The 24,950-nt window shown below is 43.3% G+C and overlaps 1 protein-coding gene across 3 annotated transcripts in view; it reads right to left on the bottom strand.

The window, feature by feature from the left end:
* The window catches only part of PRKAR2B (protein kinase cAMP-dependent type II regulatory subunit beta), a 169,915-nt gene that overhangs the window by 87,512 nt on the left and 57,453 nt on the right, over positions 1–24,950 (bottom strand). For all 3 annotated transcript variants that reach the window (XM_065554177.1, XM_024110212.3, XM_005292360.4), the window contains exon 2: positions 13,506–13,541. In XM_065554177.1, the coding sequence (XP_065410249.1) occupies positions 13,506–13,541 (36 nt within the window). The remainder of the gene's footprint in view (positions 1–13,505; positions 13,542–24,950) is intronic.

Raw genomic sequence — 24,950 nt, 5'->3', positions numbered from 1 at the left:
TTAATCTTAAATCATGTCTGAGCACTTACAATAAAACAAAAGAAGGTTTCTCTAAGAAAGAATAGAGTTTTCACTAGCAACAAGAGAGAGTGATGGAAAAAATGGTTACAATATAAAACACGAACTAATGCCTACACTTATTAATAGCTATCTTTCCTTACTAATGAAGTAGATTTTCCACCCCCACAAAGTTCACTCTGTTGCAGAGCTGGCTGGCTTCCTAGGAACCAGGATCCAATCTTTCATGAAACAACCCCTCTCAACAAGAGCCTCCTCAGTGAATGGACCCAGAATGTCTTTCTTGACCGTGTGATATACTGAATCAGTCTTTTATCTTTATTCACAGACAGGGTGATCCCCTCGATGTCAGATCATTCCTTTCCCCTGCCAATTAATTTAGATGTTTACAGTTGGTCTTTCATGGTGACCCTAAGGGTATAATTTTCAATATAATTACATTATTCCTTAACTAGTACCCTTACACATCTCACAGAGCTTATGAGTATCATTAAGTTACAAGCTTTCAGTAGAGACCACACATGCTATGCTTCATGGATAAGTACCATGAAAATAATGTATTCGGTGTAGTGAGTTTGCCCAGGTTGAGACATAAATTGCTTGTTAAGAAAACTGAAACCTTTGCCTGTTGGCACCAATGAGTCTCCGTCACAAAGAGATGGCCTGGATGTTAAATGTAATGGAAGCAAACTGATTGGTTGCTAATATAGAAAATTGCACAGTTAGACTGAGAGAACTGAGAATATATCAGAGAAAAATAATGTTGTGTGTTCTATCCAATACAATTTAGCATTCATTAAAATCTTCTACAGAAGGGATCGGCAACCTCTGGCACACGGCACGCCAGAGTAAGCACCCTGACTGGCTGGGCCGGTTTGTTTACCAGCCGCGTCCGCAGGTTCGGCCGATCACAGCTCCCACTTGCCGCAGTTCGGCGCTCCAGGCCAATGGGGGCGGCAGCCAGCACATCCCTTGCCCCGTGCCGCTTCCTGCAGCCCCGATCGGCCGAACCTGCGGACGCAGCAGGTAAACAAACTGGCCCAGCCTGCCAGGGTGCTTACCCTGGCGGGCCGCATGCCAAAGGTGGCTGATCCCTGTTCTACAGTATCCACTAAGGAGATCTTAGTAAATTTGTTGGATGTTATACTAATACTCTCATATTTGCAAACTAATGCTTATGGATAAATACCAACCATATTTATTATTAATTTGAAAAATCTGTCTTAAAGTCTTGTCTCGAAAGCTGTTAGCTCTGATCTTGCTTAATGGAATTTAACAACTTAGTTATGGAACTAGCCTTCTCTTCCTATACTGTATTTATTTTGTTGAAGTTTGATTCAAATTTATATCAACCAATTGTCAAATTGGTTTATCAAAACTGTTCAAATCCCTTACTAAAGTGTGAAACGGTCAAAATTGATTAAAGAATTGATCTGACAGGTTCTGTTTCAGGTGTCAAGACTAGAAAGGTGGCTACCTAAAATGCTAAATTATGTTCTTCTCTTATTTCAGACAGAGATGGGCAGGATACCGATTCACCCAGAATTTTGAACAGTCACTTCACAGACTGATATCTAGCTATCTAGTACACTGAATGAGACAGAGTCCTGTGGAAAAAATAATTTTGATCATCTCAGTAAAGACTGTCCTCATGCATATGCACCAGGGACTAAAGCTAAGGTTACAAGGCAACTGCAAGTGCAGCTAACCGTAACAGTTAAGTGCTTGACTTTGCAACCTGGGGCCTGATTTACTAGGAAATTAGGTTGGTAGAACTACATCATTCAGGGGTGTGAAAAATCCACCCCCCTGAGCGACACAGTTAAACTGACCTAACCCCCGGTGTAGACAGCACTAAGAATTCTCCCATTAACCTAGCTACCGCTTCTCGGGGAGGTGGAGTGCCTACGCCGCTGGGAGTACCTCTCCTGTTGGTGTAGGTAGAGTTCACTGAAGCGCTACAGAGGTGCAGCTGCGTCACTGGAGTATTTTCAGTGTAGACAAGCCTTAGTGTTTAATAGTTTTTTTGAATAAAATAATTGGGTGTGTTAATTGAATGGTTCATTCTCTCTCTCTTTCTCTCTCTCGTTCCTTAAAAATAAAATTGTGAAGAATTGGGCATTTAAGCCAGGTAGTGTCTAAAGGCATATGAGAGGCATGGATGAACCCAGACATCTTTGAGTTAGGACATGAATTCTTGTCTTAAAATACCAAGGTACAGAAAATTCAGACTTTTAAGAATCCGATGATTCCCCTGAAAGAAGTAGATTGGCATCACAGACCCATTAATAAGCTCCTCACTCTCCCATCCCCAGACATCAGAATTTGATTTGCTTAATATATAACAGTTCTTCCTTCTACCTGCGCTCTAGGCATGGCATGTACAGATACTTTAGTATGTCAATATTAATTCATCATTTATTCCAATACATTTTCATCTTCTGCCTTTAATGAAAATACCTGACCATTTTATTTAAAATTATCCTCTTTTCTTTCTCTATTTTGAAACTATCATAAGAAGTGAGTGCCCGCCTGCATAAGTGGAGCACAACTAATTCCAACAGGCTGTCATCACAGAGAACATTTCAACTTTCTGTGAGTTCAAAGGTTTCTTCCCTTCCCCAATAACATATTCCATTGTTGGTTTCCAGTATCAGTTTTTGCCATTATTCACTTGTGTTTAACACTGCAACTACATTTAATACCACTTGTATTGTTCCAAACTTAAATCATCTGTCCAGTTCCATGAAGGAATGAATTATATTAAATCTTCCTCAATTAATATCATGTTTTTCCAAGTAGACTAAATTCAGTAAGAATTCTTCATTGCTTCTTAGGATAGCTGGCACACTTATCATGAAAATCACTGAAGGAAAACTAGCAGCAGTACATGTAAACACTATCACATCATTAAAATGCTGAAAACTACCTTGACAATGTAACATTAATTCTATCTTAATAAAAATTGAACTACTTTGATGTGTTTAGTTTTTTTATTACTGATTTTCAATTCAGTAAAATGAGAAACTAATCACTATCAACTCATTTTTGCAAATTTTAAACTAAAATGGTTTCATTTCTTTTTACCTTACTAGCAAAAAAAAAAAAAAACCACTTTAAAAATGTATTTCACCATCGTATGTAAATGACTAAGCAGGATACAGTCAGTTAAGTAATTACCAGATGAATAAAACAGGCACTTTCCAAAAGAGCTGCTTCTTTTCAATAAGGCATTGTGAAAGCATGGTTTTCCTTTTCTAGTATTTCAATTTCAGTTAGTCACAGTCCAAGTGACACACTGAGGTGCCACATACATTTATATCATGTCCAGCTGTCCTATTTTCTTCTTTATAGAGCTTCAGAGACTGCCAGAGTGAGGTACCCTTACAGGTATATGTCATCTTAAAGAACAAGCTTTCTGCTAGCACTGCAAGTCACCTAACCTTGACAGCTCTATAGTTCAGATTCATTCTAAATAGAATGAGTATTTTCCAATTTTACAACTTCTGAATTAAAAAATGTGTTACATAAGAGCAATAGATGACCTATTTATCTAGCTTTCCAAGTTACTGAAGCACAAGAGCCTGAGGCATCTGCTGAGGTATGCACAAGATCTTAAAAGGCTTTCAGTCCCAGGTTTCCTACCAAGATGAATCAAAACCTCCATAACAAGGAAAGCTATTGCTCCTCAATGAGGGCTATTTCCATGCTAAATTTCAAATTTCAAATCTCCTAAGAGAAGCCAATCCCAGGGTCCAAAAACATTGAAGCTTACAAGAGCAGACACAGAATTAACCTCAGCAGGCACAGAAGCATTGAGGGGATACAGGGCAAGAAAGGGACCAGACAGGACTATCCCTCTTCCCAGCAGCCTAGACCACAACTGTGCAGGGATGACTCCCCTCAGTCATTGGACTCATACTGCTCGTCCCACCTCACAAGTCACTTGGGTTTGGCAAAGAAAAATTCTGAATAAGACCCAACTCCAGGCACCAATGACATTGAGGGCGGCAGGAGCAAACATGCAAGCAGCGTCAGAGCTTTTGCAGTAGGGACAGACAGATACTGATGACGCTATCAAATAGCTTTCTACAGTTTTTGCTCTGGATAGTCTCTCCCCTTGCTGATTGACTGACTACTCCCAACTTCCTCTAGCTCCCTTCCTTATGGCCTCATTTCACCTTCCTTGTCTGTTCCCCTTCTCCCTCTTCAATCCTGCCTTATCCTTCTACCCTTTTCAGCATTTCCCACTCCCTCATCTTTGTCTTCTAATTCCCTCCTAACAAAACCCCAGTCCATTTTTTTTTTTTAAATTGTGGAAGCAGCATGATGTTTACTGCTATCAAACTGCGCACTCTACTTGTATGTTCTATCCTTTTCCCCAACTTTGTCTGTCTTGTCTATTTAGACTATTAGCTCTTCAAGGCCAGGACTGTCTGTTACTCTGTTTATCCAGTGCACAGCACAAGAGGGTCCATTCTTGGTCAGTAACTAGGCACTATTGTAATAAAAAATACCAACCAAATGTTCCAGTTGTAGGGCCATTTTGTAAAAAGTCAAGAATCTGAGGGAATGGGAAACATGTATTTTTCACTCTCCACCTGTTCAAAAAAGGCAGCTAAATCACTTTCCTCTTGAACCTTAAAATAATCCACTTTCTGGCAGAGACCAAGAATAGAAAATTCCAGGCCAAGAAGCGAAAATTTCAGAAAGTTATGAACAACCTAAAGCAGCTTTTAGAATGTAAATCATTCCACTATATCACATTTATACACACACAGTGTGCATGTGCGCATGCACAGAGATACATTATTTATCTCATTGAGTTTTAAGTATTAAAATTCAGGAACAATTACATCTTCCTGTTTCTCCTATATACCTGCCCTCCATGAACAAATGGAACACTGATAGCATATTAGTATATTCACAGTATGCTAATGGAACAGCTATTAAATAATAAATGCCTTATATTGTTATCAGCAGGTGCTTCAACAATTAATCTCTGGCTGTTTAATTTCTAGCTCTGCTAAGCAGAGGCACTGAAACTTATTCAGTATACTAAAATAGCAAGGAATATCTCAATTATGATAGAAAGATAGCAAACAACTTATCCATTGTAGTGGTGAGTACTAGGCTTTGAAAAGAAGTAGTAGAAGCCTGATGTAGATTTCTTTCTGTGGCACTGACTTAAAAGTCACTAACCCTGCAGAGTTCAGAACCTTAAAATTAGTTAGTCCTGGTAAAGTATGTCTCAAGGTGACTGGAATCCATATTTTAAAAAATAATTATTTTTTCCCACTTGGGCAGGCTAGCATTTCCTAAAAGTATGAATCAACTTAAAATTATTGAATTCTATGAAGTTGCAGTAGGCAGAATATTAACATCTGGCTTTTCCATCTGCAAGAGCATTTTGAATATCACAATGCACCAAAAGCACCACAATGCACAATGCCTCAACAAGAGGAGGTTACTCACCCTGTGCAGTAACTGACGTTCTTCGAGATGAGTGTCCCTGTGGGTGCTCCACTCCAGGTGTTGGTGCGTCCCTGCGCCTTTGCTCGGAGATTTTTGCAGTAGTACTCATAGCGGCCACGCATGCTCAGAGGCTGCCCCCCGCTGTGAGTCTAGGTTGATAGTACGCATGCGTGGCCGGTCTCCTCAGTTCCTTCTCTACAACGGAGGCCCCCCAACTCCGAAGTAGAGGGGAGGAGGGTGGGTAGTGGAGCACCCACAGGGACACTCATCTCGAAGAACGTCAGTTACTGCACAGGGTGAGTAACCTCCTCTTCTTCGAGAGAGATGTCCCTGTGGGTGCTCCACTCCAGGTGACTTAAAAGCCGTGTATCTTAAGGAGGTAGGGACTTCGGATCTGATAGGAACGCCGTTGATAGTACAGCCCTGCCCAAACGTATGTCAGATAGAGGGCCTTGAGTAAGGGCATAGTGTTTAACAAATGTGTGCTCAGAGGACCAGGTGGCTGCTTTACAAATATCAGCCAGGGGAACTTTACGTAAGAATGCTACAGAGGCAGCCAGAGATCTAGTGGAGTGTGTTCTGATGCCGTCTGGAGGTGTAACCTTCTTCATCTGATAGCACAACCGGATACACTGGGAAATCCAGTTCGAAAGTCTCTGGGTAGAAATAGGCGTACCTTTGGAGCGCTCCGCAATGGAGACAAAAAGTCTGGAGGAAGTTCTAAAAGGTTTGGTTCTATCCAAATAGAATGACAAGGCTCTGCGTACATCTAGTGTATGCATTGAGGCTTCGAACGAGTTCGCATGTGGTTTCGGAAAAAAAGTCGGCAAGTGTATTGGCTCATTAATGTGGAATGACGAGTGCACCTTTGGAAGAAATTTGGGGTGTAATCTGAGGGTAACCTTGTCTTTAAAAAATAGCGTATATGGTGGGTCTGCCATAAGAGCTGCTATTTCTCCTGCCCGTCTGGCAGAGGTAATTGCCACTAGAAATGCTGTTTTCATCGAGAGGTGTAAAAGGGAGCACGTGGCTAGGGGTTCAAATGGTTGTTGAGTTAGGCAAGACAGTACTAGATGAAGGTCCCAAGGGGTGGTAGGTGGTTTAATGTCTGGGTATAAGGTTTGTAGTCCCTTGAGGAAACGCTTAGTGATAGAATGAGCAAAGACAGACGTGTCATCAATTCTGTCGTGAAAAGTTGTAATAGCAGCTAAATGGACCCTGATGGAGCTGAAAGAAAGGCCGGATTGCTTAAGGCCCAATAGATAGTCAAGTATGAGCAAAAGAGGTACCGACGTGGGACAAAGGTGTTTAGCGGAACACCAATGTGTGAATCGTTTCCACTTTTGAAGATAGGTCGTGCGAGTAGATTGTGTTCTGCTATGTAGGAGCACCTTCTGAACTTGTTCAGAGCAATCTAATTCGTTTTGGGAAAACCATGTAGGAACCAGGCTTTGAGGTGAAGCATGGACAGGTTGGGGTGGAGAAAACGGCCGTGTTGTTGAGATAGGAGGTTTGGAATGAGAGGCAAGGAGATTGGTGGTTGAATCGACATTCTGGTGAGGAACGGAAACCACGGTTGTCTGGGCCACGACGGGGCAATGAGGATCACCTTGGCTCGGTCCGTTCGTATTTTTATCAGGACCCTGTTGAGAACTGGTATCGGGGGAAATGCATAGAGTAGGTTCCGGTGCCATGAGATCATGAATGCGTCCCCCAGGGAATGTTTGCCCAGTCCTGCTCTGGAGCAGAAATTGGGACATTTCTTGTTTTTTGTAGTTGCAAAAAGATCTATTGTTGGGTAACCCCAAGTGCTGAATACGTTGTGAATGGTTTTCTCGTCTATCTCCCACTCGTGGTCCCATGGGAAGCGTCTGCTTAGTTCGTCCGCTGTGGTGTTCATTACCCCGGGAAGATAGGCAGCTGATACCCGGATGTTGTTCGCAATGCACCAATTCCAGAGCTTCATAGCCTCTGTGCACAGCGAATGGGATCGAGCTCCTCCCTGCCTGTTTACATAAAACATGCATGCAATGTTGTCTGTCATTATGCGTACGTGATGATGCTTGATTAGTGGCAGGAAGTGATGGCACGCATTGCAAATAGCTCGAAGTTCTAGGACATTTATGTGCAGGGAGGTCTCGGTTGACGACCATAGCCCCTGTACTGTGTGGTGAGACATGTGTGCACCCCAGCCTGTCAGAGATGCATCGGTGGTCAGGATGAGTGATGGAGCCTGCTGAAGAAACGGGACTCCAGAGCAGAGGTTGGAGTGAACGGTCCACCAGTGTAGAGAATCTTTGACTCGGACAGGTAGGGAGAGAGTCTTGTTTAGAGAGTGCATATTCGGTCTGTAAACCGTGGCCAGCCACGCTTGGAAGCACCTCATGTAGAGGCGTGCATTCTGGACGACAAAAGTGCACGAGGCCATGTGACCTAGTAGTTGTAGGCAGTCTCGGGCAGTCACCTGGGGACTGTTGCGAATGATTGTGGCCAGTTGGCTTATGGAGTTGAAACGATCGGGTGGGAGAGATGCCAACCCCGTCTGGGAGTTGAGGTCTGCTCCTATGAACTGCAGGTGCTGGGTGGGGCGTAATGTGGATTTGTTTTTGTTTATTTGTAGGCTGAGAGATAGGAAACAATCGACGGTGAGCCACGTGAACCGGAGAGCCTTGTCGAATGTTGAGGCTTTGAGGAGGCAATCGTCGAGGTAAGGGAATACTATGACCCCTTGTTTCCTGAGGTAGGCAGTGACTACAGCTAGGAGCTTGGAAAAGACACGGGGGGCTGTGGACAGTCCGAAGGGGAGTACCCTGTATTGAAAATGTGTCGAACCGAGGGTAAATCGAAGGAAGCGTCTGTGGGACGGATGTATAGTGACATGGAAATAGGCATCTTGTAGGTCGAGGGCAGAAAACCAATCGCCCTGCTCCAGCACTGGGATTATGGTGGTGAGGGTAACCATCTTGAACTTTTGCTTTTTGACAAATTTGTTGAGCCGCCTGAGGTCGAGGATTGGTCGCCATCCCCCATTTTTCTTTTCTGTTAAGAAATAATGGGAGTAAAAACCCTTCCCTTTGTGTCGTTCTGGCACGATTTCTACTGCTCCCAGATGAAGGAGATGTTGCACTTCTTGGAGGAGTAGCTGCTCGTGAGAAGGGTCCCTGAAGAGGGACAGGGAGGGTGGGTGGGTGGGAGGCAAGGAGAGGAAGGGGATGGCGTATCCAATTGTAACTACCTCTATGACCCACTTGTCGGAGGTAATGTTCTTCCATTGATGGGAGAATGGTCGTAGGCAGTGTCCAAAGATAGGTGTGTCGGCTGAAGTGGGAGCGCTGTTTTCTAAACCCTCGACCAAGGCTTCAAATCTGCCTATTAGTTGGCGGGGGTTGAGGTGCCCCTGCAGAATTTGGACGACGGCGCTGGAATCTTGGTCTTTGACGTTGTTGTTGTTGTTGCTGCGGTCTATGGGAATGTTGTGTAAATGCGGGATAGCGTGGCCGGTGATACGGTTGGTATCTATATTGCCGTCTTCTGGTCATAGGTGTCTGGAGACCTAGAGACCGGAGGGTTGCCCTTGAGTCCTTCATTGAATGAAGCACGTCGTTCGTGGTAGAAGCAAAAAGTTTGTCACCGTCGAAGGGAAGATCTTCAATGGTGCTCTGAACTTCTCGAGGAAAAAAAGAGGAGGAGAGCCATGAACCCCGTCGCATGACTACTGCTGTAGCGGTCGATCTTGCTGCAGTGTTGGCTACATCGAGGGCCGCTTGGAGAGCAGTGCGTGATATGCTTTGTCCCTCGGAAACCATAGCTCTAAACTGTTGTTTTTTCTGTTCTGGAATGTCATCAATAAAATCCATGAATTTATTATAGTTTTTGTGGTCGTATTTTGCAAGGACTGCAGTATAATTAGCTATACGAAATTGTAGGGTCGAGGATGCGTATACTTTACGACCAAAAAGGTCCAATCGTTTGCTGTCCTTGTTGGCTGGGGCGGAACGAGAATACTGTTGTTTAGCCCTCTGGTTCGCAGCGTCTACTACCAATGAGTTTGGTGCCGGGTGGGTAAAAAGGAATTCAGAGCCCTTTGGAGAAATAAAGTACTTCCTGTCCGCTTGTTTACAGGTAGGTAGGCTTGTAGCTGGAGTCTGCCAGATGGACTTAGCGGGTTCTAAAAGGGCTGCGTTAATTGATAATGCCACCCTGGAGGAAGAAGGGGGCTGTAGGATGTCCGTTAGCTCATGTTGTTGTTCAGTGACTACCTCCAAGTTAATTCTCAAGTCACTGGCAACTCTTTTAAAGAGGTCCTGGAATTTTGCATAGTCATCCGACGGTGTCGGAGGAAGGGGAAGTAATGCTTCTTCAGGTATTAGCTCCGGCTCTGCTGGAATAGGAGCAGGGCTAGGTTTATCCTGGAAGTGTGACTGTGCTGCCAGGTGTCTTGTGTCACTGGCATATTCGTCAGGGGGCGGCGCTGGATTGGTGTTGTACCTGGTCGAATTGCCATAGCACACGTACTCCCGAGGGTACGATGCCCATGGTGTCCAATACTGCCATGGTGGTGGGTAGGGCATAGGTGGTGCCATCCAGGGGTTCACCCCCCAGGAGGCAGGATCCTGAGAGTAGGATGAGGTAGTTTTCTTATAACCTCTATTGCCTGGGGTCTGGGAGTGGGAGTCTTGATATGGAGAAAAAACTCCCTGTGGGTCAGTTTCCTCCTCACTGGAGGAAGGCTGCTCAGATCCTGACTCAGGCATTGGAGAAGAACATGCATTCATCAGGGGAGACTGCAGGATAGGTGATACCAGGAGATCTGCTGTCCGAGTAAATTGAAATAGTGAGGGTCCTGCGTGAGGTGAAAGCTGTGCAGGGGGAGGCTGCCGTGCGGGAGCATTCCTCTGAGCAGGGGTTTTGCCTGTGACCTCCCTGTCAGACTGCACCACGGGGGTCGGTGCCGCGGTCGGTGCCGGGCGGGCAACATCAGCCTGCAGGGGATCAGGCATGTTGTAAAATGTCGGCACCACGTCCGTCGCGGTGCCGAACGGTGCCATAATAGAGGCAGGCAACTGGAAGCCTGATGCCTCGCGCCGCCGCCGCAGCCTCAGGCGGCTTTTGCGCGGTTCCTGAAGAGCCCGGCTCATCAAAGTTGCTGAGGCGAGGAAACACAGGCAGGGAGACCGTTGATCTGCCTGGAGAAACCTTTTGCCTCATAACCTTCTTTGGTGAAGAAGGCTGCCCCTTCTTTGTAGATTTTTTCAGTTTTTTTGAGGCGGGGGGGCTGTGGCGGGCAGCGGAGCTGGATTCAGCGCCTGGGTCTGAAACTGACCCGATAGACTTTTGCAGGAGGAGCAGTTTAAGTCTAAGCTCCCTGTCCTTCCGTGCCCTGGAACTGAGTTTACAGCAATGGGCACATTTTTGGGGAATGTGGGCTTCTCCCAAACATTTTATACACTTTGAGTGGCCATCTGATAGTGGGATAGCTTCTTTGCATGTAGCACAGCGCTTGAAGCCTGTGGAGCCCGGCATGGCCAAAGCGGCTGCGGCTGACAGAAATTTTTTTTTTTTTTTGTAACAGAAAAACGAGATAATTAACTACACTAACAAAGAACTGACAACAAACTAGTTACTAAAAGGGTAATTGTAGCAAGAGTGAGGGATTTCCTAACGAGTCTGCTGAGCTCCGTCTCAGGCCGGGGACGGTAGAGAAGGAACTGAGGAGACCGGCCACGCATGCGTACTATCAACCTAGACTCACAGTGGGGGGCAGCCTCTGAGCATGCGTGGCCGCTATGAGTACTGCTGCAAAAATCTCCGCGCAAAGGCGCAGGGACGCACCAACACCTGGAGTGGAGCACCCACAGGGACATCTCTCGAAGAAGAACAAAAAATTGCATTTCAAGATTACTCCACTTATTTTAAAATGTCTTTGTAAAGTGTATGGATGTCAGCAACAGCCCTCATACAATGTCTCCTTATATTTTACAAATACACTGTTTAAAAATATGCTATACCAGTTCCATCACCAGTGAGCATTTAAGAATAAAAATAAGAAATATCACTCTTCATGACTTTTTTTGTTTTAAAAATAACTACTTCATGATTATTATAATAAGGCTGGTCCTGCAAATTGTAGGTATATACTGTATGTTACTGTAAAATAACCACATGGGGTGTAACAGAGATTGTTACTAGTGCTTCTTTTTTTTTTTTTAAATGGGCCTAATTTTCTTTAAGCCTTCCAGTTCTTTTCTCAACTCCTTACCTAGTCAAAACTCCCAGGATCATATTAGAGACAGTTAATGCACACATCATTAACACAATAGACCATTCTGGGCCCTGTGAAGTCATTACAGTCTAATCCGTTCATAGGCTTCTAAGCAAGTGCACTAAATGTCACATTTGTTTAAGGAGAAAAAGCTGTTTTTGTCAGTTATCACTTTTCTAAATGACATAACTCCATTTTCTCTCTTTATAATAGACAAACGCACACTATGCGTTGGACTCAACACTATGCATTAATGGCCCACAAGAGTTGGTTTGGTTTTTTACAGTGTTGTTTTTCAGATATAGGCGTGCAGAAAAAAAGTGTCCCGAACCATTGTTTTCCTCCCAATGTTGTAAAAGTAATTTTTGAAATTTTCCCTCTACAATATTAACTCACTTTTTTCTATTGAATTGAACCCATCTATTAAAATACAAAGCTGTCATTCCTTTGGTAGTCAGCTTTCATTCATTAAAAAGTCAACTATTGATAAAAAAAAAAAGTTACAGTATAATCTTGCCAACCATCACACACTATAGGTAGCACCAAAAATATCTATCCTCACTTTTAGTGAACGCTCCTGTTAGCTAACAGTTCATTAGCTTGATAAAATATACAATATTGGAGTACATGAAATATTATCATGTAATTAAAACTACAAATGCAAACATAAAATAAACTAGGTATTGTGATGCATTATCCTTCTTTAATGTGTGTGTCACTTACCACAGGCACCAGTCCTGCAAACATACATGCATGTGACTTTGCATTTATTTTATGCTGTTCCCACATTTTCAGTTTTCAATATGGCAAAGACTTTTGTGCTGACCATAGCATAGCTGAAGTTCCCAGGGAAGAACCTAGAGGTTTTGGAAGCAGGACAGGTAGCATGGGTGTCAGTGTGCTTATCCCACACTCCCAAACTATCTGTTTCAGTTACAATGATCAATAGTAAAATAGTTCATAGTGGAAAAAGTGTCAGTATTGTTTTCTTTAGGTTTCAAATTTAACTCACTGAGATAATGGAGCTAGTTCACCTCTCCAGTGTTGCCAGCTCACAATTTTATAGGTCTCAGGATAACTGGAGATTTTCTTAAAGCGTCAGCTTGTCAATCCACTTTTTTTTTTTTTTTTTTTTTTTTTTTTTAATGAAAGCTAAGTTTCTCACCTTCATGGCTGTGGAAAAACATTTGAAAACAGGAAACCCAAAGGCTATGAACCCAAACAACAAATAAAAATAACCCAAAAGTTAATTTTTTTTTAATGTCATCATTTTTGGGGGGCCAACTCATGATTTCTAAATGCTCGGGCTTGACAATATTGCATCTCAGAGCTTGCAGGCCAATTCAGAGCAACAACATTGGTTTACAATCCTTTGATATTTTCTTTGCACCCATCACCACCAGAAACATTCAGGGGTTTTTGTTGTTGTTTTTTGTTTTTTTTAAAGTAAACTTAGAATCTTGACCAGTTCTGTAACAATGGGAGAATTCTATGGCAAATTCTGTGACCCTGGAATTGCAGGATGCCTGAAATCGCAGGATGCCTGAAATCTTAACAACAGTCATTGTACATACAGTATTTTTTTTTCAGCAAACCAGATAACTAACTTAGAGAAATTTAAGTTAGTTATCTGTGAACACATATGATTAATGTTACAACATATTTAACATAATAGCCATAATTATTATGTTGTTTCAATAGTTATACAGTTATACAGGCCAATGAAAACATGCAACTTTATCAAACCTACCTGATGCCCGTCTAGTGAACCGGTTTATCACTGGAGCTAAAAGAAAAATAGAAAGACATAATTAGATTTTATTAATGGTTTAAAGACAGAACTTTAAAAAATAACACTTTATAAAAATAGTATTATTTTGTTTAACAATTCTCTGTAGATTTTCAGAGAAACATGCTAGTTGTCCTCTAAATCTAAATATTTGAACACAAAGTCGCAAAAGGTGTTATGGTCAGTTATCACTGACATTTAAAGAAATTAAGATTTAAAAAATCATTTTCACTCTCTTTTTAAGCATTACTATATGCATGTACTTATTGCCATGTCTCATTGTGAAATACTTTATATTTGCATCGGTTACTTAAATAACTAGGACTGCAAGAAGCCAACGTCTACAAATGATGCAAACTTGGGTGCAAACATTTAATAGAGTGGATTTTATTTTTACAAAATGTATAGATGTAAAGATGCTCTTGCATAAAAAAGGACCAACCTGAAATGCCACTTGAGGAATCAAAAGTTAAACAGCTGAGTATCTGTTCACATAAGTCAAGAACAATGCCAAAAAAAGCTCCATGTGTAGCTCCAAGGCACCAGTGACTCACAAACTACCTATAAATGTGCCCTATACACACTGAGAAAACAGAGATTCCCAGCTTGTTTCTAACCCCGACAGGCTGCAAGATATATATAATTTTGACTACTTTCTTGCACGGGGAGGGGGTTGGCTCTACTTCAATTCCTGCATAGTGTTACCAGCACACTCAAATACTGCTAGCGCTAGAAACCAATGTTTTATATATTATACCATCAAAATGCATACTAGAATCTGATTTCAAATGATAATAAATTATCTCTAACCCTAGCAGGTTAAGAGATCAATTATTAAAATCTTAATAGAACTGAAAGAGAGACCGAGATGATAATCAGAATGACGTATTTTAAACTGTGGGAGTCACCTATTTTATATAAATATTCCTTCTTATATTATTAGGGTTAACTGTATAAAACCCTCTCAATCATTCTGTATGAACATTAAATGAAGAAAATTTATTGAAAATTTTTCTCCGCTTAATTTCACTGGGGCTTATATAGCATTTCTGGAATGTAGACATATGCACATAGAAATAAGAACTGCTTAAGAAATAAGAAAGTCTGAATCCCATAGAGCTGCTAACAGCCTCTCAAACTCTGTTAGGAGAGGGAACAGGAGCAGAGTTACACATTCTGGTGCAAATTCACAGATGGTAGTAGAAGATCCTAGTAGCCAGAAGCGTACCAGGAGACTAGACTGCAGTGATGCAAAGGGACCACAATTCCATTACAAGGAAAAGCAGCCTGTCAGGAACCAACCAACACAGGTGGGGGTGTATACAATATTCATAGTCTCAGAGCCTTCTCTCAGTCATTCCCACTGGCAAATATTAGATCTAGCCCCACCCCAGCAGAAACCTTTGTGGAGGGCAGAGGATGAAATAATGACTACTTTTTGCAGAGGTGAATCTCATCTTGGGTGTAATGGATTTGGCAGGCATCACTGGGCCAGGTTCAGACCTCCACCTGGCCAATGTAAATTACATTTTGTGGCTCTCTTTTAAAAAATAATGCAAAAATAGACTTGAAGTTGCGAAATGGTTCCAAGTTATGTCATAGCTAACCTATGAAACCACATGCTTGTGTTTTTCTTACTCTTATCTTCCCTTCCTTCTTCCCTCCTTTTGTTAGTCACACTAACTTGTTATACCTTTTCTCGATTAAGACTGTCCATTCCTCATGACAAATTATGACTACATGTTTGTACAGCAGGTGGCACAATGGGGTTCTTACCCTGATTGGGGCATCTAGGTGAAATAACAACAACTCCTCCTTCAGAAATGTTAAGTGACACACGCTTTCCAGAGCAGTACATTTTTCCAAAACAGGATCCTCCGAGTAGGAGGTGACCTCACACGAATGTATCTCTGAACTCAGTCTTCGTTAACCGAGGACAACAAATGTGAGCGGGGTGCAGTGGTGGGAGAGGGGAGGCAGGTATTAGCAATGAACCCTTTAAGAGCTGACTTCTTATACACTTTAACAAACAAGTGATGTCATTTCCAATTACTGACTTCAGATAAAAACAATATGAGACAATTCACCCTTATTTCCAGCCAGGGGAGGGGGGCTAAAAACAGCACTTCCCTCTCCCAGTGGAATGGGCAGGAGAGGGTGAAAGCTGCCCAGACCCCAGCTCTGCTCCTGCTCTGTTGGCTTCAGCAGCCTTGAGCTGGCAGCCTCAGTGTCTTCCTGTAAGTGGCTGCCCCATAAGTAGGGTTGCCAATCCTCCCGGTTTGGCCGGGAGTCTCCCATAATCAGGCTCAATCTCCTGGAGGCTACTGAAGCCAATTCAAGAGATTTTAGGCCGCTAAAAGTCCAGTGGCATAACAGAGTTAAGGCAGGTCCCTACCTGCCCTGGCTCCACGCCGTTCCTGGAAGCAGCGACATGTCCAGCAGCGGCTCCTAGGTGGAAGCGCAGCCAAGGGGTCACTGCGCACTGCCACTGCTCCGAGCGCTGACTCCGCAGCTCCCATTGGCCGAGAACAGGGAATCGCGGCCCAATGGGACGGTGCTTGCAGGCAGGGGCAGTGCACAGAGCCGCCTGGCCGCACGTGAGCCTAGGAGCTGCTGCCGGACATGCCACTGCTTGCGGGAGCCACCTAAGGTAAGTGCCGGCTGGAGTCTGCACCCTGAACCCCCTCACGCATTCCAACCCCCTGCCCCAGCCCTGAGCCCCCTCCTGCACCCAAACTCCCTGCCAGAGCCCTCACCCCTAGCCCCCTGCCCCAGGTTGGAACCCCCTCCCACACCCAAACTCCCTCCCAGAGCCCACACTCCAAGCCCCCACCCAAATACCAACCCTCTGCCCCAGCCCTGAGCTACCTCCTGCACCCCAAACACCCTCCCACACCCCAGCCCCCTGCCCCAGGTTGGAACCCCCTCCCACACCCAAACTCCCTTCCAGAGCCCAGACTCCAAGCCCCCACCCAAATACCAACCCTCTGCCCCAGCCCTGAGCTACCTCCTGCACCCCAAACACCCTCCCACACCCCAACCCCCTGTCCCAGCCTAGTGAAAGTGAGTGAGGGTGGGAGAGAGCAAGCGATGGAGGGAGAGGGGCTGGAGTGAGGCCTCTGAGAATGGGAGGGGCAGGGCCTTGGGGAAGAGGCGAGGCAAGGATGTTTGGGTTTGTGCGCTTAGACAGTTGGCAACCCCACTCGCGAGTGGGGGTGGGGTGGGCACAGGCAGCCCAGATGAGCCTACCTTTAAGATGCAATACAGGCACAGTACAGTACTTGCTGCTTCCTTTTTTTTAAATCTCTGCTGCTGCCTGATTGGCTACTTCCAGTTCCACATGGTGGCCGGTTGACCAGTCAGTCTGTAACTCTGATATTTGTACCTTTGAGGTTCTACTCTATTTCATTAGTTATTCTTTGGACCAGATATCCTCCCTACTTTATTCCTTTTGGTCCTATAATTCATTATTTTCAAGGCCTTTCTTCTACTTGCTAGTCAGGGTCTTTCTTTACAACACATATACGTTTCCTTAACCAATAAGCTAACTTTAATTCTTTAATTTTATACTTAACCTACAAGCACATTAAAGGAACTTTTGTTTCTTGGACCTGTGGCAAAAGACATTGTTCAACGTACTCAGGAGTTTGCAACGGTGTGCTGCTACCAGAGCAGGGACTTTCAAGAACACGCTGGGTGCAGATGATAGACCAGGGATCGGCAACCTTTGGCATACGGCCCAAGAGGGAAATCCGCTGGCGGGCCGGGACCGTTTGTTTACCTGCAGCATCTGCAGGTTCGGCCGATCGCAGATCCCACTGGCCGCGGTTTGCTGTTCCAGGCCAATGGGGACAGTGGGAAGCGGCATGGGCCGAGGGATGTGCTGGCCGCCACTTCCCGCAGCCCCCACTGGTCTGGAACAGCGAACCGCAGCCAGTGGGAGCTGTGATTGGCCAAACCTGCGGATGCTGCAGGTAAACAAACCGTCCCGGCCCACCCGCAGATTTCCCTGACGGGCCACATGCCAAAGGTTGCCGAACCCTGCGATAGACCAAATGGGAGCACTTTGCATTGAAAATGTTCTTGACCCAGATTGAATCTTAGAAAGCACCTGTGCAATGGGTGGATTGTGATATGAAAGTAAACATCTTGTAAGTCAAGGGACGAAAACCAGTCTCCCTGGTTCAGAGATGGGATTATTGCTGCCCATCCTGAAACGTATCTTTCCGAATCTATTGAGTCACCTTAGATCCAGAATGGATCTTCAACCACCATTCTTTTTCAGTATCAGTAAGTAATTGGAATAAAAGCCCTTCCCTCTGTGTTAAGTGGAAATTGATTCTATAGCACCTAGGTTCAGAAAATAGTTAGTTTGTTTTCTGATGTAAAAGGTGCTCGCGAGAAGGATCCCTGAAGGAGGTTAGGGAGGAAAGGGAAGTAGGAGGGAGGGAGGTAAAGTGGATCAAATATTCTGTGGAAATGATCTCCAGTACCCACTTGTCTGTGGTTATACACTCCCAGTTTTGACAACAAATTGTAAGGTGGTCGCTGAAGGGGTGGAGATGTTTGGGTCATTGCAGCAAATAAAGCTGAGGATGGTAACTCGAGGGCTTGAGCAATACATCAAAATTGGTGTTTAGATGTAAATGGCTGAGATTTTGAAGATTGTGGGGCAGCTGGTCTTCACTTCTGTAGTAGTTGTCCTTTCCGTTGGGATTCATAATGGCTCTGGGGAGGAGGGAACAGAGCAGGCCGGGATCTCTGTGCCATCTGTGACTTTCTATATCTTCTTTTTTGAGTAGGTGTGTAAATTCCCAGGGAATGCAACATGGCTCTAGAATCTTTTAATGTGTGGAGAGATGTGTCCATTTTTAAAAAAACAACTTTGATCCTTCAAATGGAAAGTCTTCCACAGTGGATTGTACATTCTTTTGAAAGCCAGAAAGGAGAAGCCATGAGGTTCTTTGCATGACAACTGCCGTGGAGATGGAGATAGCAGCTGTTATCAGCAGCATCCAGAGAGGCCTGCAACACTGTTCTTGCGAAGAGTTGACCCTCAGGAATGATCGGCTAAAACTATTCTTTGATCAGTTAAGAGACGTTCGATGAAGGCGTTTAACTTAAGGTAGTTGATATGATTGTATTTTGCCATAACAGCTTGATAATTAGCGATCCTAAATCGTAGGGTCACTGATGAATATGACTTTCCTCCAAATAAATGTAGTTGTTTCCAGTCCTTGTCTTAGGGGGTCGATTTAGTGTGGTGCTGTCTGGCATGTTCATTTGCAGTGTCAACATCAAAGAATTTGAATATTAATGAGAAAATAAAAAATCCACATCTTTAGAGGGAACATATTTTTTGTCTGCTCTCTTGCAAGTGAAAGGTATTGTGGCTGGTGTCTGTTATATGGGTTTTGCTGGGTCAAACAAGGCTCGTTGATGGGGAACGCAATATGAGCTGATGTCGAGGTATGTAGGATGTTCAGCAGCTTCTGTTGTGACTCCTTCATTTCTTCAAAGGAAAATCATGTCTTACTAATCCATTAGATATATGATAGAGGTATATAAAGTCATGAGTGGTGTGGAGAAAGTGAATAAGGAAAAGTTATTTACTTGTTCCCATAATATAAGAAATAGGGGCCACCAAATGAAATTAATGGGCAGCAGGTTTAAAACAAATATAAGGAAGTTCTTCTTCAGACAGCGCACAGTCAACCTGTGCTTGATTCAACTCCTTGCCTGAGGAGGTTGTGAAGCCTAGGACTATAACAGGGTTTAAAAGAGAACTAGATAAATTCATGGAGGTTAAGTCCATTAATGGTTATTAGCCAGGATGTGTAAGGAATGGTGTCCCTAGCCTCTGTTTGTCAGAGGGTGGAGATGGATGGCAGGAGAGAGATCACTTGATTATTACCTGTTAGGTTCACTCCCTCTGGGGCACCTGGCATTGGCCACTGTCAGTAGACAGGATACTGAGCTGGATGGACCTTTGGTCTGACCCAGTATGGCCGTTCTTATGTTCTTATGTACCCAAATGCTAATGCAATTATAGGTGATATACTTCAGATCATTACTGATTAAAAATACAGCATCTATAAACAGTATCTGTAAATGGAATCTGGTTCCTTTTGCCTCTAGAGTTATCAATTCAAATCCATTTCAGTCACCAAAGTAACCATCATCTAATGACTGTTTGGGTAGCTGCAGTATGTGAAATCAATTTCATATCACAAAAACACTTGAAACCTAACTGACATCCTTCTGCTAAGACGACATAAAATAGTGTCCCCTGACATTACTAAAAGAGTTTCAACAGGTCAGGGAGAGGAACTTTGCGGAGACAGTTGTACTACCAATATAATTGTACTACCAATATAATAACTGATCTGAAACCAAACTCAGTGAAGACACACCCATGGTTCTATCAAATAGTTCTAATGATATTGCCCTAAGATATGCTCAAATTGACTGTACACCAAAAACTGGCTGGAAAAGGCTGCGTATTTATTGATTTGCAGTAGCAAAATAGTATATTGAGTTCTGCATAATTATAAAAAGGGGTCAAACATGGGTTTGTAAAATCTGGTTAATGAGTCTTCCCTGAAAGGAGCAACCTGAGTGGCAAATACATCCAGTTTGCTTTTAGTGCCATTTGATGTTTCCTGTTGATTAACAGATTTAATTCCTTACCACAACTGCACATTGTATTTCAATTAGAGGATGATCTCATCTAAGTGCATGATGTCATTTAAATATTAACGTGACTTTTCGAATTCTGCTTTACTCCAACGAAAATATGTTGTATGTTTTCACAAAGGAACACCATCTGCAAAGGACAGGAAAGAGGCAGATTTTGCTATCCGTACCATGTTTTTATTGAAGTCTCTGACTTTAAATTATGAAATAAATAAATTCCTGTGCAGTATGTGTGACAGTCTGGCTTACAGTGCACTGTGCTTTAAAAGACACCATTTTCTTTTTAAACTACATAATGGTTGTATGTTTCAAACTGTGGAAATATATCTGTCTGTATACAAAGTTCACACTTGGAAAAACCCAATTCAGACAACTGTGCACAGCTACAGAATTTTTTAAAATGTATTTTGGTGATAAAAATGAAAATAAGTACACAGATACATTTGGTACCAGGGGAATGATGAAAATGAGGCTAAACTTAAATATGTATCTATCCATCCATAACTGTGGGATCATGTACTGTAAAAACAACTGCAAATTATATAAAATTAGTAAAAACATTTCCATCACCCAATGAACCAACCGGAATTATCAATACCATACCCTTCCTTATATTTTAACACTTACATACCCCTTTATGAACATCGACTGGTTATCACAACACCCTGTGAGATAATCATTGTATAGAAGGGGAAACCAAGGGGGGAAAATTATTTTTTTTTCACAGAAAGTCAGTGTCAGAGATCATAAGAGGATGAAGAAATCCCTTGCTGCCAGTCCTATATATAGTTCACTAGTTCTTATACTATTGAGCTGCCCCCTGTTGTGGTCCCCTCAATTTAATTGCTCAAAAGGGCCAAGTTTGTGGCAGACAACTGGCTGAGAGTGATGCTACTGCCATTAGTGGCAGCTGAGGTAGCTAATTAAAAGTTAATGAACTGGTGGCCATTGATCTAATGAACTCAAAATGCCTTCTCTTGGTGACTGCTCTGGGTGAGAACAGTGAATAACCCAAGATGTTTTGGAACCATCAAGAGGCAAAACTTTCAATCTCAGCTACTCAGTTTCAAGAATATCTTCAAAAAACAAAGCGCTAGAAACACTTTAAATAGAAAACCTCTTGGGGGTGGTTTTTTGTTTTAAATGAAAACTAAAAGATTAGCATTTACATTTCTAGATCCCTCAAATCTGTCTCTGTTTGTAAAATGGGAATACTGCTTACCTTCCTTTCATGGGTGTTGAGGGGCTTAATATTTATAAATTGGCGTGAGATCTGTGGATGGAAGGCACTATTTATGTATACAACATCAGCTCAAAATCACATATTTTAGTGTAATACTCAAGCAGTGAAATAGTGGCAAAATTCCCATCAATTTCAATGGGGCCAGTGTATTTAATAGGGCCAGAATTTTATCCAGAGTTTAGGAACCTGCTTCTGATCTCATTACATGATTTTACACTGACTTAAAAGTAGTTACTCAAGTTTTTTCACTACATCATGATAATTCACTTCATATTAACAAGAATGAAGCCAGACTTATAGATGGGGCTTAGTTGTGCTTAGGGCTCCATCTTTTATGTTTCCAAGCCCGGCTCACTTCTCAGAGCTCCACAAACCTTAGAAAAGCGGTTGAGTTATATCGATCACAATTCTTACATTCCTGTGGCACCTTATAGACTAACGGATGTATGTGAAAAAGTGGATATTCACCCATGAAAGTTCATGCTCCAATATGTCTGTTAGTCTATAAGGTGCCACAGGACTCTTTGCTGCTTTTACAGATCCAGACTAACACGGCTACCCCTTTAATTCTTACATTATACGATTTAACACCAGCTTGTCTTCTAATTCTCATAAAAACAGATTAACAATTAGGATGAACTAAACTAATCAGAACAAATCAAAATCAGGATTGGATGCTTCTCTGGAAAATACATGTTAGGTAAACAGAAGTTCTTTGGCTCAATAGGGAGGTAACTGGGTGAAATATGGCCTGTGTTATACAGGAGGTGAGATTAGATTATCCCTCCTGGCCTTAGAATCTACTAAACCATCTCAAGAAACGCACATCTAGGACGATTATAGAATCTAGCTGCTGTGGTAAGAATGCTGTTTAACACAAAAAAGCTACACGACTGTCCAATACGGATCTTCACGACTGTCCAATACGGATCTTCATATGAAATAAAATTTTAAGAAGTCACTTCACTGTAAAGGGCTTTTCTTCCCTTTAGTTGTCAGATTCTGGCTGTTATATTCAATGACAGTCTGTATAAAAAGAACAACTCTGTGACAAACGTGGGAATAGTTAGGTCTAGAGGGAGCTGCTTTCTGTCTTCCCGGTGAGGAACTATGATGGCTCTGACCACAAACAGCAGAACACGGAGACAGGAAGGGGAATCAAGTGAATATGTAAGCAAATAAAAAAAACAACCTTTAAAACAAAACCAAATGTCATCCTTTTTAGTTATGGCACGGCTTTCTAAATGTATACACTTCATAAGTCCAGGAAACAAACGATAGCAGTGAGGAGTCCGGTGGCACCTTAAAGACTAAGGCTTGGTCCACACTGGGGCGGGGGATCGATCTAGGAAACGCAATTTCAGCTACAAGAATAGCGTAGCTGAAGTCGACGTTTCCTAGATCGAACTAAGTTTACTTACTGCGGGTCCACGCGGTGCAGGCAAGCTCCCCCGTCGACAGCGCTTCCTCCTCTCAGCGAGCAGGAGTTCCGCAGTCGACGGGGGGAGCGCTTCTGGGATCGATTTATCACGTCCAGATGAGACGCGATAAAATCGATCCCGGAAGATCAATCTCTACCCGCCGAATCAGGCAGGTAGTGTGGACCTAGCCTAACAGATTTATTTGGGCATAAACTTTCGTGGGTAAAAAAACCCCACTTCTTCACATGCATGGAGTTAAAATTTCAGATACAGGCATAAATATCCTGGTACATGAAGAGAAGGGAGTTACCTTACAAGTGGAGAACCAGTATTGACAAGGCCAATTCAGTCAGGGTGGATGTGGTGTCAATGCCAAGAGAAGGAAAACTGCTTTTGTAGTGAGCCAGCCACTCACAGTCCCTATTCAAGCCTAAATTAATGGTGTGAAGTTTGCAAATGAATTGTAGCTCTGCAGTTTCTCTTTGAAGTCTGTTTTTGAAGGTTTTTTTGTTGAAGGATGGCTACTTTTAAATCTGCTATTGAGTGTCCAGGGAGATTGAAGTGAGGTTATAGGTTAAGTGATGGGGCAAGTGATACACAAAAACAACAAGGAGTCCGGTGGCACCTTAAAGGCTAACAGATTTATTTGTGCATAAGCTTTCGTGGGTAAAAAAACCCCATTTGCAGCATCACTTGCCCCATAACCTCAGCCGTACAGAACGCAACGCCATCCACAGCCTCAGAAACAACTCTGACATTATAATTAAACAGTCTGACAAAGGAGGTGCTGTAGTCATCATGAACAGGTTAGATTATGAAAAGGAGGCTGCCAGGCAACTCTCCAACACCACATTCTACAGGCCACTATCCTCCAATCCCACTGACGAGTACCAAAAGAAACTATATCATCTGCTCAAGAAACTCCCTGCTATAGCATGGGAACAAATCTACACAGACACACCCCTAAAGCCCCGACCAGGTGTATTCTATCTGCTATCCAAGATCCATAAACCTGGAAATCCTGGAAGCTCCATCATCTCAGGCACTGGCACTCTTACAGCAGGATTATCTGGCTATTTGGACTCTCTCCTCAGACCCTACGCTACCAGCACTCCTAGCTATCTTCAAGACACCACCGACTTCCCGAGGAAACTACAATTCATTGGTGATCTTCCTGAAAACACCATCCTGGCCACCATGGATGTAAAAGCTCTTTACACCAATATTCCACATGAGGACGGACTACAAGCTGTCGGAACAGTATCCCCGATGAGGCCACGGCACACCTGGTGGCTGAGCTTCGTGACTCTGTCCTCACCCACAACCATTTCAGATTTGGGGACAACATATACCTTCAAGTCAGCAGCACTGCTATGGGTACGTGCATGGCCCCATAGTATGCCAACATTTTTATGGCTGACTTAGAACAACGCTTCCTCAGCTCTCGTTCCCTAGCGCCCCTCATCTACATGTGCTACATTGATGACATCTTCATCATATGGACCCATGGAAGGAGATCCTTGAGGAATTCCACCTGGATTTCAACAATTTCCACCCCACCATCAACCTCAGCCTGGACCAGTCCACACAAGAGATCCACTTCCTGGACACTACAGTGCAAATAAGTGATGGTCGCATAACCACCACCCTATACCAGAAACCTACTGACCACTATACTTACCTACATGCCTCCAGCTTCCATCCAGGACACATCACACAATCCGTTGTCTACAGCCAAGCTCTAAGATACAACCACATTTGCTCCGATCCCTCAGACAGAGACGAACACCTACAAGATCTTTATCAAGCATTCTTAAAACTACAATATCCACCTGATGAAGTGAGGAAACAGATTGACAGAGCGAGATGGGTACCCAGACATCACCTGCTACAGGACAGGCCCAACAAGAAAAATAACAGAACACCACTGGCTATCACATACAGCCCCCAGCTAAAACCTCTCCAGCACATCATCAACCTATCCTGGAAAACGATCCCTCACTCTCACACACCTTGGGAGGCAGGCCAGTCCTCGCTTACAGACAG

Source organism: Chrysemys picta, chromosome 1 (assembly GCF_011386835.1).
Source record: "Chrysemys picta bellii isolate R12L10 chromosome 1, ASM1138683v2, whole genome shotgun sequence".
NCBI classification, from domain to species: Eukaryota; Metazoa; Chordata; order Testudines; family Emydidae; genus Chrysemys; species Chrysemys picta.
The sequence above is the reverse complement of the archived record's forward strand: the minus strand, read 5'-3'. Positions and strand labels throughout refer to the sequence as shown.